Source organism: Acinonyx jubatus, chromosome B4 (assembly GCF_027475565.1).
Source record: "Acinonyx jubatus isolate Ajub_Pintada_27869175 chromosome B4, VMU_Ajub_asm_v1.0, whole genome shotgun sequence".
NCBI lineage: Eukaryota > Metazoa > Chordata > Mammalia > Carnivora > Felidae > Acinonyx > Acinonyx jubatus.
In genome coordinates this window covers 81,071,480-81,085,122 of record NC_069387.1, presented here as the reverse complement: position 1 = coordinate 81,085,122, position 13,643 = coordinate 81,071,480, and the positions used below count along the sequence as shown (strand labels likewise).

General features: G+C 43.6%; 1 protein-coding gene and 1 non-coding gene across 6 annotated transcripts in view; one reads left to right on the top strand and one right to left on the bottom strand.

Annotated features, from left to right (window-relative positions):
* Positions 1-4,244, top strand: part of RNF41 (ring finger protein 41) — a 30,717-nt gene extending 26,473 nt beyond the window's left edge. For 4 of the 5 annotated variants that reach the window (XM_027071492.2, XM_015085097.3, XM_053226369.1 and 1 more), the window contains one exon: positions 261-2,602. In XM_027071492.2, coding sequence (XP_026927293.1) covers positions 261-612 — 352 coding nt within the window. In that variant the 3' untranslated portion in view covers positions 613-2,602. Of the gene's footprint in view, positions 1-260 lie in introns of all 5 variants that reach the window. The other variant, XM_015085096.3, reaches the window with a different exon arrangement.
* Positions 4,245-13,091: 8,847 nt separating this feature from the next.
* On the bottom strand, positions 13,092-13,173 carry TRNAS-CGA (transfer RNA serine (anticodon CGA)). The gene has a single exon. It is a non-coding gene; the product is annotated as a tRNA-Ser (tRNA).
* Between the last annotated feature and the right edge of the window lie 470 nt (positions 13,174-13,643).

Here is a 13,643-nt window from a genome sequence, read left to right as displayed (position 1 = left end):
TGTGTGTTTAGTATTGGGATTTTTAAGAAAAATGACAGAAACTCTGCACTTTTGAGTTTCATCTGGTGAGTGACATGTGGTGACTCACATGGGACCAACTAGGGAAGGATTTAGAGTTTCTGAACTAGTGATGGAAAAAGGAAGATGGGAGATTAGGGTTAAGCTGAGCACCGAGTGGGTGGTCATTCCTATTAGGAGAAAAAGCCAATGAAGAAAAGGGGGATGAGCTGGAATGACCACCTTCAACCCCCTCCACACAGGTGGGTGAACTCCCTGCAGCCAGCAAGAGTGACCCGCTGGGGAGGGATGATCTCGACCCCAGATGCTGTACTCCAGGCTGTAATCAAGCGCTCCCTGGTGGAGAGTGGCTGTCCTGCCTCTATCGTCAACGAGCTGATCGAAAATGCCCACGAGCGTAGCTGGCCCCAGGGTCTGGCCACACTAGAGACAAGACAGATGAACCGGCGCTACTATGAGAACTACGTGGCCAAGCGCATCCCTGGCAAGCAGGCTGTTGTCGTGATGGCCTGTGAGAACCAGCATATGGGTGACGACATGGTGCAGGAGCCGGGGCTTGTCATGATATTTGCGCATGGTGTGGAAGAGATATAGGAGATCTCGACGGGCTAGCAGGAAGAGATGGCAGTCAGAAAGCCCATCGCTCCAGCAGCTGGTCCCTGAGTCCTCCCTACTACCCATAGTACCGTGGCTTACACACGGGCCACATGTTTCCCTGCTCTTCTGGCACTGAAGGGCCCCAGGGCACTTTGCTCAGCCGTTCAGGTGGGAAACACAGATTCCTTCCTTTTACGTAATTTCTTCCCCTAAGATGTCTGTAAATTTTCAGTCAGTTTGGAAAAGTCCTCACCTCTATATCTGTTTTCCTGCCTAGGGTCCCTGGTTCTAGATATTTTTAGAAAGCACAAAGAATTTTCTCTAGAGGATCAGGGTGGAGTGAGGAATATCTAATCGTTCCCCCTCCTCCAAAACCAGGGAATCAGAGCAGGCAGGCCTGTTGACACTAAACAGCACTTAGAGGGCAGCTCTGGGGAGCAGACATCCTGAAGAAATGGTAAGGGTGGAATCAAAACCCTAGAAATAAATAATGAGGCCAGTAACTGGCCCTTAGGGAAAGACTGGACCTCTGTGCCAAGCAATACTCTGTCCAGCCCACCTTACAGGTGCAGGCTCCTGCTGGTTCTGCAGGTGTGCAGGTTAGGATGCCGAAAATTTCCTGATGAGCTCTTCTTTCCTACATTTTCTCATAATTAGGGAATGACAGGGTTGGGAGTAGGGGATTAGTCTTTTGAGGTGGATGTGTTCAGCAAGAAGCAGCTCTCTGGCTTTTGCTGAAATCAGGTAGGCACTGCCTCTGGCATGGGCCGTAATAGTTCCATAGACCCCTCTCCAGCCCTGTGATTGTAACTAATTATTTTGATAATTTCCTTTGGCCATTGTTTGTATTTCCTTCTCTCCCCCCCTCCCTTTTTTTTTTTTTAGAATGGCCTGGTTATGGCTACCCTACTTTTCCAGTCCAGCCACATTGTTGGCAATCTAATTTATTTACTTTTTTTTTTTTTTTTTTTTTTTAAGAAAGGAAAAAGAAAAAAAAATTAACAAAGCTTAAAACTTTCTTTTGATATTCCTATTGTGGGGGTTCTGGATAGGGTGGGATGGGACAGGGATGGGATCTGTTTTATATTTTTCCTTTTCAGCACAATCTTTGGCTTTAATATAAGAAGGGCCCAAGGGAGTCCTTGGCTGAACTTATGTCTGCCCCAACCCTCCATAACCCCATCTGAGATGAGATGCTTCTTTTGTTATTCCAGTGATGGATGTGACAGTCCAACATCAATGCCTGTGCCCTCTGAACTTTGCTCCAGTCCTTCCAGGGGTCTCCTTGTAAAACTCTGTATTAATTTTGAAGACATTGCCATCCCCCCAACCCCCAGTTTCCTTGGAGATACATAGTTGGATTCTAAGCTTCACCAGGCAAGATGGGAGAGACATGATATCTCTGTGTCTCTGAGTACAGGCTGTGCTTTGTCTTACCCATGCCCTCTGAGAACTTCAGCTCCATTTTAGGCTACCCAGGCATTCCTTGATCCCTAGCTAGGGTGGCTAGTAGAGCTAGAGAAGGGGAGGGATAGAGGGTGTGATTATTCTAATATACCAGTGGGAGTGGGGTTGAAGACATATGGCCATATAACAGTTTCTTCTCTCTTTGGAGTTTTATTCCAGGCCAGCTTGCCTGCTATAGGTCTGGGGAGTTGGGTCATGGCTCCACTGGGAATGGGGTGGAGGGATACAGCTTGAAGGGAGTAGGGAACAGTCCTGTGTTCCAGCTCCAGGACATTGTGCTCAGGAATTTGAAAACGCTGCTATACTTAGTCTGGTTACTACATTTCTTCCACTCCCCTCTGACCCTGCCTGCCTTACTGAGGCCCATACTCTCCTGTCACCACCTTCAGACAGAGCCAGGAAGCTCAGTTAAGGCTTCCCTCCCCTTTGCACTAGTGTCTCTGCGGGTTGCTGGTTGTGTTATATGTGCTGTTCCATGGTGTTGACTGCACTAATAATAAACCTTTTACTCAACTCTCAATTCTTAATTCAACATCACTCCCCTTCTTGTGATGCTTTCTCCTCTGCTTTGCCCTTTCTCTCACCTTGATTCCCCTTATTTCTTGCTTTATAACCTACGTTTGTCGTAGAACTAACCTCTGTTTTAGGAGGATGTCTGTCTGGGAGTGTGCACCTCACTTTGCTCTGTGTGCTCTCCTCCCACTTTCCCTCCTGTCTCCTGTTCTGTAGAAGCCAACATGTTCTCTCCAGTGACCTGAACTGTGTTTTTTTTTTCCAGGGTTTGCCTTTGCCCAAATTCCATGTCTTCCCTAAGTGTTCCTGGGGTTTTAGGACAATTTCAACAGAAGAGATGCATGTACCTTTCTCCATTGTCCCACAAGCACCTTTGCTTGGAATCTGGGATTCCATCGCAGTCAGGGATGCCTCCACTACCCAGTGTCTCCTAGCCAGGGAAGTAAATGTGAGGAAAGGAACCTGGAATGATGGAACCTGGTGCGGTTATCAAATCTTGATAAACCCTTTCACAGGCATCTGCTGCCACCTTCTCCCTGCCATGAGAAAAAGAAAATCTTTTTCCCCCAGTAGTATATTTGCAATTTGTTGAGCATTTATGATGCACTTCCTGTAAATCCATTAATACCCTTGATACTCTAGTGTGGTTAAAAAAACAAAAGGGCATAAGGACATTCCTGTGCTCTGAATCTGCTACACTTTCATGTGCACAAGGTCTGATTATAAAACACTGGTGAACACATACATACATACACTATACATATATATATATATATATACATATATATATATATATTTTTTTTTTATTTTTTATTATATACTTTATTTTTCCCCTGAAGCTTATTCAAAATTACTTTCAGAACCTGTTGCTCATTCTTGTGAATGTCACAAATGGTGCCAAATCAATCTTTTAGGGTATTTCAGTTTTTGGAAACAATATTCGTTGAATATTCTGCAAGGAACTCAGGTGGGGATGGGTGTCATGTAGCGCAATGGCACCTACTTTCAAAGGATGTATTCCATAATGGAGATAAGTATATAGGAATAATAAATGTGGTAAGTAGAGCTACAAGCAATATGTGAGCAGAGGGAAGATAAAGGCACCGATTCTGATGGGTACCAGGAAATACTTGTTTAGGAGAAGTGGTATTTATTCTAGATCAGAGGTTGGCAAACTAAAGATTGCATCCCGCTGCCTGATTCTGTAAAAATGTTTTACTGGAACCCAGCCATGCCCATTTGTTGATGTATTGTCTGTGGCTACTTTTAGATTATAACAGCAGAACTGAGTAGTTGCCACAACACTATGACCCACAAAACCTAAAATATTTGCTACTTGGCCCTATAGAAAGTTTGTCAGCCCATTGTAGACTTTTAAAGTCAGGAGAACGGGTGGGGAAATACAGAGGGTTGGTTTTGATTCTTTACTTCAGTGTGTTAATTTGAAGAATCGGAACATTTTCCTACATTGCCAATATAACATGCTTCAAATTAACAATCTATATTCACACTTCCCTAACTGGTTTAAGAAAGTACTTTTAGAGCTAATTTTTGTCCAGCCCTGGATCCAATCCAGGAACCATGTATTAACTATCTTTTGCACTCCTGCAACAATCTTTTTTGTAACACTGATTTGTTGAAGAGATTGGGCCATTTGTCCTGGAGAGTGGTCTTTTTGGATTTGATTGATTGCTTCTGCGCGGTGCCCTTTAACTTCCTCTACCCTATTTTTGCTAAACAGAATTTGATCCAGAGCCTGAGAGATTCAAGTTAAGCAGTTCTGAGGATAGAAGACATCACAGGAGAGCTGTTCTATGTTGTGTAACATCAGGTGATAGGCCCAATTGTCCCACCATTAGTCTGATCTCTTCATGGTATACTTATATGGTTGAGAGGTTTTTTTAAAAGCTGCTCAGGTGCCCTGAGAAGGGGGCAGCTGGCAGTGCAGTTCAGGTGGGTTGCTGCCATACAGCAACAGGGGCCCCATATTGTCAAATCTTATTGCTTCTCAAGAACCATTGGACATCCTAATGTTTATTCTAAATGCCACAAGTTTTCAACGTTGGCTTAATTTAAAAAAAAAAAATTTTGTGGGCCAGAAAAAACAGGGTCCACCAGTTTGCAACCTCTGCTTTTAGGTTAAGACCATAGTGTGAATAAAAACAAGTTATGGTGAAGGATATATTAAAGAAGGAAGACACCAGTGCAATCTGGAGCATAGAGTTTGTTGAAGGAAATGGTGGAAGATAAAACTAGAAATAATTTGGGGCCAATTCTTGGGGGGCTTTGAATACATGGCAGGGAATTTGGTCTTTAATTTTTCAGGTAAGTTTTTGACGAGGAGTAACCTCCAATCATGATTCTGGTGGCAATGGAAAGACAGTGAAAAATTGGTGACAATACCAAATAAGCTTTGCAGTAAATCATGCAATAGGATGAGAGCCTGAAAGAGCAGGAAAGAGGACAAGAGACAGGGAATAAAGTTGACAGGCCTTAGTAACTGACTAGATTCACTCAGCCAACACTTAGGGCATACCTGTCATGTGCCACACGTGACATGTATTTGAGATGCACAAATAATTGAGAAAAAAGTCCTTAAAGGAATTTGCAGTTTAGTAGGTTACAGACACTTGAACAAAGGAAATGTAAAATAATATATTGCTAATAAGGACTAAGTACAATGGAATGATAGGAGGAAAGGGTTCAACTACCTACTACCAACGGTGAGATGCTTCTCAGAAGAATCACTTAGGGATGGGGATGCCTAGGTAGCTGAATCGGTTGAATGTCTAACTCTTGACTTTTGGCCCAGGTCATGATCTCATGGTCATGAGATCAAGCGCTGTGTCCAGCTCTGTCCTGGGCATGGAGCCTGCTTAAGATTCTCTAGGGGTGCCTGGGTGGCTCAGTCAGTTAAGTGTCTGAATCTTGATTTCGGCTCAGGTCATGATCTCATGGTTCATGAGTTCAAGCCCAGCGTTGGACCCAGCATAGAGCCTGCTTGGGATTCTCTCTCTCTCCCCCTCCCTCCTCTCTCTCAAATATAAATAAACATTAAAAAAAAAAATTCTCTCTCTGCCTCTCCCCTGCTTACTCTTTCTCAAACATTTTAAAAAGTGACCTTTAAAAAAAATCCTTTAAAAGAAGAATCACTGGAACGGAGTTCTGAACAAGATCAGATACTGGCAGTGAGGAAAGAAGGTTGTTCATTTATCGTGATTTGGGCACTATTGTAAGTATCAAACATCTCATCATCCCAACGGTTTTTATCAAAAGGTGCCTATTGCCATCTCCATTTTCTATGTGGGAAATAGCCAACAAAATTCTCATAGCTAATGATTAGAACTGGGATTTGAACCAAGAAAGTCATTTCAGAGCTTGAGTTCCTAACCAGTGCACATAACCAGGGTCACGTAACCAAAGATGAGTCACAGATAAAAGATTTCTCCTGTGAGAATGAAAGATAGGGTTATTATTAACCTGAATAGGCAGGAGGAGAGGATGAGCAGGTTTCAATGGTGAAGTAATGAGCTCAGGTGGGGAACATTGGGTTGAAAATACTATCACATAAAGGTATTTAGCCAGTAAATGGAAACGTGGATCTGGGGCTTAAAAGCATGTGGATTTGGGAGTTATCTGCCCAAAGGTGGTCAAGAAATTGTAGGAATGAATGCCAACACCAAAAGGACAGGACGAAGGCTAAGAATGGGACTGGGGGTGGGTGGATTCCAGAAGTAATCTGGAATAAATTCTGGAAAATAGATGCATGATAAAGTTGGCTACTGCTGCAGCTTAAAAAAAGATTTAGAATGATTTTTTTGTATGATAATAGGATTATAGTGTGTGTATGTCTTGAGTACAGTTGACAAGTAATGAATCATTTAAATGTGGCTCATAAACTAGCTGTGAAGGAGTTCCAGAACTGTTTTGTGCAACGATGGCACTGCATAGTCACATAAAAGCAATTTTGGATAAGGTCTCCTAATTTGTCACTGAAAAGTTTAGTAGGGGAAGGCATTAGCTACTCAGTTATAAGAGAAAGAACTTCATGAGAGAAGGTATTAAGTTGTCAATGGAGATGCTCAGCCTGATTAAATTGGGGGTATCTCACTGGGAAGAATTAAGGATTTTTTAAAAATGGTTGAATTTAGGCAGGGTGTGTTGATCACAGAAGTATGTTTCTCTTTTTGTTTTAAAATACCTTTTTTTTAATGTTTATTTTTGACAGAGAGACAGAGCATGAGTGGGGGGGGGGGGGGCAGAGAGAGAGGGAAACACAATCCGAAACAGGCTCCAGGCTCTGAGCTGTCAGCACAGAGCCCGATGCGGGGCTGGAACTCAAGGACCGTGAGATCATGACCTGAGAAGTTGGATGCTTAACCGACAGAGTCACCCAGGTTCCCCTAAAGTATTCTTTTTTAATGTTTATTTTATTTTTGAGGAAGAGCAAGGGAGGGGCAGAGGGGGGGACAGAGGATCTGAGGCGGGCTCCATGCTGACAGCAGAGAGCCCAACACAAGGGCTCCAACCCATGAACTATGAGATTATGTCCTGAGCCAAATTTGGAAGCTTAACCGACTAAACCATCCAGGTGCCCCTAAATAAACATTAAAAAAAAAAAAACAAAAAACTCATGATATTTAAATGTGGTTACTGCAGAAAAAAGTATTTACTCTCTTGAGCAACACTGCTGATTTATAAAACCTAATATCTTAATTTTTCCAATAAAACTCTTCCCTACCATTTTCTTTGTAAAAACAGTAATTTTAAAATTCAATGTATAACACTCCCATTCTATACATGTGGGCCGATATTAATCCTTCCCCTTCTACAAATACTTTTTTTCCCCCCACAAATACTAAGTTTTTGTTTCAGGTTCCCCAATGAGCAGAATAAGAAGGGCAAGATGAGATGGAGCAAAAGAAAGCTTAAGAGTTGTCTGGTTAGCCTCCAGATCAAAATATAACCAAGAGTGACATTAAAACAACCCCTTCAGGAGCCCTCAGATTTCCAAATAGCTCTGAGGCTCAGAGTCTTTTATTTGCCTGGAACACTGTAGATCATCCAGATCAACTACCATCATGAAACCAAAGTCATGAACAAGATTCTATATACCCTCTGCTTGATTGTCTCTAAGAAAGTCGACCATCATCTGAGTCCCATGGTAGACACCTTCTATTACTAGATATTGAGTCAAAATCTACCTTCCTGATGCTTCAGCCTATTGAAACCCAATAGTATCTTCTGTTATTCTGTTTCTGTGTGACAACCTTCCAATTAGATGAAAAGTTGGCTGTCATATCCTTCCTAAGGCTTCTTCATGCTAAACACCCACAGTTCTTTCAGTATCATTTTAAGTTCCTTCTTAATTCTGGCAATTGACCAATGGAAACACTAAGAACCCTCAGGGCAAAATCAATGTGACTCTTATAGTGGTGAAACTGGGGCACCTGGAAGGCCACTGTAACAAATTAGATGATGTGATGGAAGAAGAAATGATTGATGAATCATGGGCATGGGAGAAAAGAAAATGTCAGATTAATTCTTAAGATTGGAAACTAGATGGAATTGAGAGAATAGTATTAACAGAAATGGGAAACGTCGAGAATGTCATCTTGGGAAAGGAGCAGTTTGTGTTTTGGGTGACATTAGGTCAACTATGAAGTCATAGGTAGCTGAAGGTACAGGACCACAGTTTGGCTTGGGATTTTTGTCTTGGAGTAGGAAAAAGAATGGAGCTTTTGGCAGAATTCCACAGAAGGAGGGAGAAAACAAATGAGATGGAGAAACAATGTTCTAAGAGAAGAGAGTACAGTGTCTCTGAAGTCCAATAAGAAATCAATAGTTTCGGGGGCACCTGGGTTGGCTCAGTCAGTTAAGATATGATTTTGGCTCAGGTCATAATATGGTTCGTGAGTTTGAGCCCCGTGTCGAGCTCTGTGCTGACAGCTCAGAGCCTGAAGCCTGTTTCAGATTGTGTGTGTGTCTCTCTGCTCCTCCCCTGTTCACACTCTGTCTCTCTCTCAAAAATAAACATTTTTAAAAGTTTAAAAAAAAGAAAGGAAGGAAAATAAAAAGAAAGAAAGAGGGAGGAATAAAGAAGAGAAAGAAAGAAAGAAAGAAAGAAAGAAGAAAGAAAGAAAGAAAGAAAGAAAGAAAGAAAGAAAGAAATGATTTCAGGGCTCTTGGGTGGCTCAGTCGGTTGAGCATCCGAATTCAGCTCAGGTCATGATCTCTTGGTTCGTGAATTCAAGCCCCACATCTGGCTCCCTGCTGTCAGCACAGAGCCTGCTTCAGATTCTCTGTCCCCCTCTCTCCCCTGCCCCCCCCCCACTCTCTCAAAAATAAATAAACATTAAGAAACTGAAGGTTTCAGGGGCACCTGGGTGGCTCAGTTGGTTGAGGATCCAGCTTCAGCTCAGATCATGATCTCACAGTCTGTGGGTTCAGGCTCCACGTCAGGCTCTGTGCTGACAGCTCAGCGCCTGGAGCCTGCCTGCTTTGGATTCTGTGTCTCCCTCTCTCTCTACCCCTCCCCTGCTCATGCTGTCTCTCTCAAAAATAAATATTTTTTAAAAATTAAAAAAAAAGAATCCAACTTTAGCTCACGTCATGATCTCAGTTTATGAGTTCGAGCCCAGCGTTGGGCTCTGCACTGACAGCCCAGAGCCTGGAGCCTGCTTCAGACTCTGTGTCTCCCTCTGTCTCTGCCCCTCCCCCTTTCACACTCTCTGTCTTTCTCAAAAATAAACATTAAAAAAAAAAAAGAAATCGAAGTTTTCAAAGTTAGCAAAGGTTTTCACAACAGAGTATTAAGAAAGTAAGAAGCTAGAGGCAGAGAGTATACATTTTATTCCAAAAACAGAAGTAGAGATGCCTGGCTGGCTCAGTTGGTGGAGCATGCAACTCTTGATCTTGGGGTTGTGAGTTCAAGCCCCATGATAGGTGTAGAGATGGGTGGAGGTGTAGAGATGGGTGGCTTAGTTGGTTAAGCATCTGACTTCAGCTCAGGTCATGATCTCACCATTCATGGGTTCGGGCCCTGCATCAGGCTCTGTGCTGACAGCTCAGAGCCTGGAGACTGCTTAGGATTCTTTGTCTCCCTCTCTGTCTGCCCCTCCCCCCCACACACACTCTGAGTCTCTCTCAAAGGATAAATAAGCATTAAAAAATTTTTATTTTATTTAAAACACTTTTGGGGCGCCTGGGTGGCTCAGTCGGTTGGGCAGCCGACTTCAGCTCAGGTCATGATCTCGCGGTCTGTGAGTTCGAGCCCCGCGTCAGGCTCTGTGCTGACAGCTCAGAGCCTGGAGCCTGTTTCGGATTCTGTGTCTCCCTCTCTCTGACCCTCCCCCGTTCATGCTCTGTCTCTCTCTGTCTCAAAAATAAATAAATGTTAAAAAAAAATTAGAATAAAATAAATAAAACACTTTTTTGTGTTTATTTTTGAGAGAGAGGGAGAGACAGAGTGTGAGTGGGGGAGGGGCAGAGAGAGTGGGAGACAGAATTTGAAGCAGGCTCCACACTCTGAGCTATCAGCGCAAAGCTAGACTCGGGTCTTGAACTCATGAATCGTGAGATCATGACCTAAGTCGAAGTCCAACGCTTAACCAATTGAGCCACCCAGGTGCCCCATTAAAAAATTTTAAATAAGGGGCACCTGGGTGGCTCAGTCAGTCGGTTAGGCGTTGGACTTCGGCTCAGGTCACGATCTGGTGGTCAGTGAGTTTGAGCCCCGCATTGGGCTCTGTGCTGCCAGCTCATAGCCTGGAACCTGCTTCAGATTCTGTGTCTCCCTCTCTCTCTGCTCCTCCCCCACTTGCTGTCTGTCTCTCAAAAATGAATAAACGTTAAATTTTTTTTTAATTTTTAAATAAAATAAAATAAAATAATCTAAAGAAAAAATAGAAGGAAGTAGAAAACAACATGATGATTCGGAACTGTCAAATAAAGGTGTAGTTTTGTTCTGATTTAATGGATTGATCCTGTGCAATTTGAATGTGTTATGGAAGGATGTTTATGTAAGTTTCCTTAGGACTTTGAAATGAGTGGGCTTTACAAGCCTATGTGGAGAAGGTAACTTTAGGGCAAATAAGCAAAGTCAAATACCGAGCCAGAAACTAAAGAATGCCTGGGGGGACCTGATCATATAAGTCAAGGAAAGGTATAAGGATAGAGGATTTGTTGGGATAAAAGGGGTAAAGTGAAGGAATTGAGGAGTTCAGGTGGGCTGTGGGGATGGTAGAAATTTATCTATTGTACATGAAGGTTTGAAACCTTGGCCTCTCACCTATGACAGTTACAGGGAAAATATTTGAGAGCGAAAGGTATGATCTCCAAACACCAAACAACCTCTGCTAGCTTTTCCGTCCAGATCCTCCATTTTGTAAGCCATGGTGCCTTCTTCCCTTCACAATATAGTTGTTGGCTGCCCTCTGCTGGTCAATTTTGGTCTTGCCTCTCCAGACATTTAAACCTGAGAGCATGCGCAAAATGGCATTTGGTAGGAAGCTTGAGTACTGAGCCTGTTAGTTTATTAATTCATTCACTACATATTTGCTCACATCTGTGTATAAAAACCTAGTAAAGGAAATACAAAAAAACCAAAATACACAGTCCAAACTCTCAAGAAGCTTACAGTCCAATCTGAATGAAGATTAAAACATGTATACGTAACTACTGTAAAAACACATAGAGGGGCACCTGGATAGCTCAGTCAGTTGAGTATCCAGCTCTTGATCTTGGCTCACTCAGCTCAGGTCATGATCTTATGGTTGGTAGGATCTAGCCCTGCATTGGGCTCTGTGCTGACAATGTGGAGCCTACTTGGGATTCTCCCTCTCTGCCCCTTCCCCACTCACTCTCTCTCTCTCTCTTTCTCTCTCTCTCTCAAAATAGACATTAAACACAGACACACAGACACAGACATAGACACACACACACACATCCATTTACTCAACAAAGATTTTTTTTTTTTTTTAATTGAGTGGCTTATATGTGCCAGGAATTTACATCCTACTGGGGAAGATTGGGGTATTGTAGGTGACAAGTAACTAGAGAAGACTTCTCAGGACAACTGACATTGAAGTAGAGGTTGAGTAGAAGGTGAGGATGAGAAAGATTATTTCAGGCGGAGAACAGCATGAACACAGACAAATACTATACCAGGAATGCCAGTGGATAGAATGTAGTGAATGTGAAAGAATGGTTAGTGAAAAGGGACCAGGTCAGGAAACCCAAAAAGCAGCCATGAAAGGGTTTAAGGTCTCTGGCTACGACTGGATGCTTTAGTGTAGCTTTCCATATATTAACTCATGTGGTCCTCATAACCCTACTTTCCTCATGAAGGCCCCAGGAAGTAGTGGGTCTAGCCTGCCCTCACCCTGAAAAAAATGGACAGACTTAAGACATATTTAGGAAGCAGAATAAATATAACTTTTCATTCTTACAGAAGTGTGTCAAAGAGGATTCCTTGCATGCAACCAGGTGGATGGTGGTGGTAGAATGATGGGTTCCAGCTGGAGGAATCAAGAGCTTCAAGGAGGAAAGATGAAAGGATGTGCAGGATGGGAAGGGATAAATGATGGGGTATGAAGGAGGGAAGGGTACAGTGGTGAGGGTGATCTCGGAGAGAAGAGCATGAAAAAGGGTATGAAGGCAGGAAACTGCAAAGTGTAAGTGTGGGGAAAGCTCTATGAATTACTACTGAACTCCCTGCACTTGGGGAGATTCATCTTGGAGAAGATGCTGCTGTGCAAGAAATGAAATACAAAAAGAACATCCTCAACAAGTATCCCAGATATTTCCTATGATCAGAAATTGGTGGGGGTGGGGGTGGGGGGGAGGAAGAACCCGGTAAGGTGAGTACAGGAGGGTTAGAGGTCAGAGAAGGAATTAATTCCCTAACCCGGTTAATACACAGAAAATTTAGAACAGTACTTAGCACATAATGAGCATTCAGTAAGAAGTGTTATCTCCCCACACTCCAGCTCCAGCCATTATGTTTCATAACATAAACTGTTATGTTTGACAGGCTACTCCCTCCTAGCCCAGTGATTTCTGAGATGCGCCTCCTCAAAAAAATCCAAATGAGAGTATGCTTTTTCCTGGGTCTCAGTTATAATCAGACTTCTGGTCATGAAATCCAGAGATGCCCTCTCTTCCTGGAAATTCTAATTTTAACTATTACAGCACAGGAGGCATTCAGATTTCCAAAAACCTAACCCTTCTTCAGCCAAATCCTTTGCTATTCCCTTCCCCAAGAATGAAACGTGTGTCAAAGCTCTAACAAACCTGAAGTTACAGAACTGCGAAGGTGTCCAGTATCCTAGCAGCCGATACAGTTGTGCAAATTAAGCTTCCCATGATCACCTCCATCCGTCCCAATCCAGAGGTGAGACCTCTCAGCTATTTCTGACACAGAAAGGTAAATGCTGGAAAGACACGTGCAAGGGGAGTTCCTTCTACGTATCCTGAAGGAGAGGGAAAAAAGCGGCCGTCACGAACAGGATTCGAACCTGTGCGGGGAAACCCCATTGGATTTCGAGTCCAACGCCTTAACCACTCGGCCACCGTGACTTCCAAAACTATGCTTTGCCGCGCGCTTACAGAAGGGGTCCGCACTGCGACCAGGGAGGGAGTGTGGCAATGGGAAGCCAACTCCGACCACATACAGGATGTGTATCCTGGGACCCCCGCCCTTCGCCCCTTACCTCGCTTCTATGCCACTCAAAGGAACAGTCGGGTGGACCGGGTGACTCAGGGAGGGAAGAGGGGTCTTAAAGAGCGTATGCTATTTAGAAAGCGATGGCGAGGCCTGTGAAGGAAGCAGTTGGAGGGAAGGGACTGGGACCCAGGGTAGCGGCTAGAGGACTCCTCGGGTTAAGGAGTGAGAGGGGTGCTGAGGGAGACTCAGGAAGAGTTGAAAAGGGGAACTCCTGGGGATGGATGAAAGAGAGGACGTTCTTGGGGAAAGGGGTCTGGGGTTCCTTGGAATTAAGGACTCCATGAGGGGTTGGGAATGTGCTGTGAGCTGGGGGTGTCCCCTT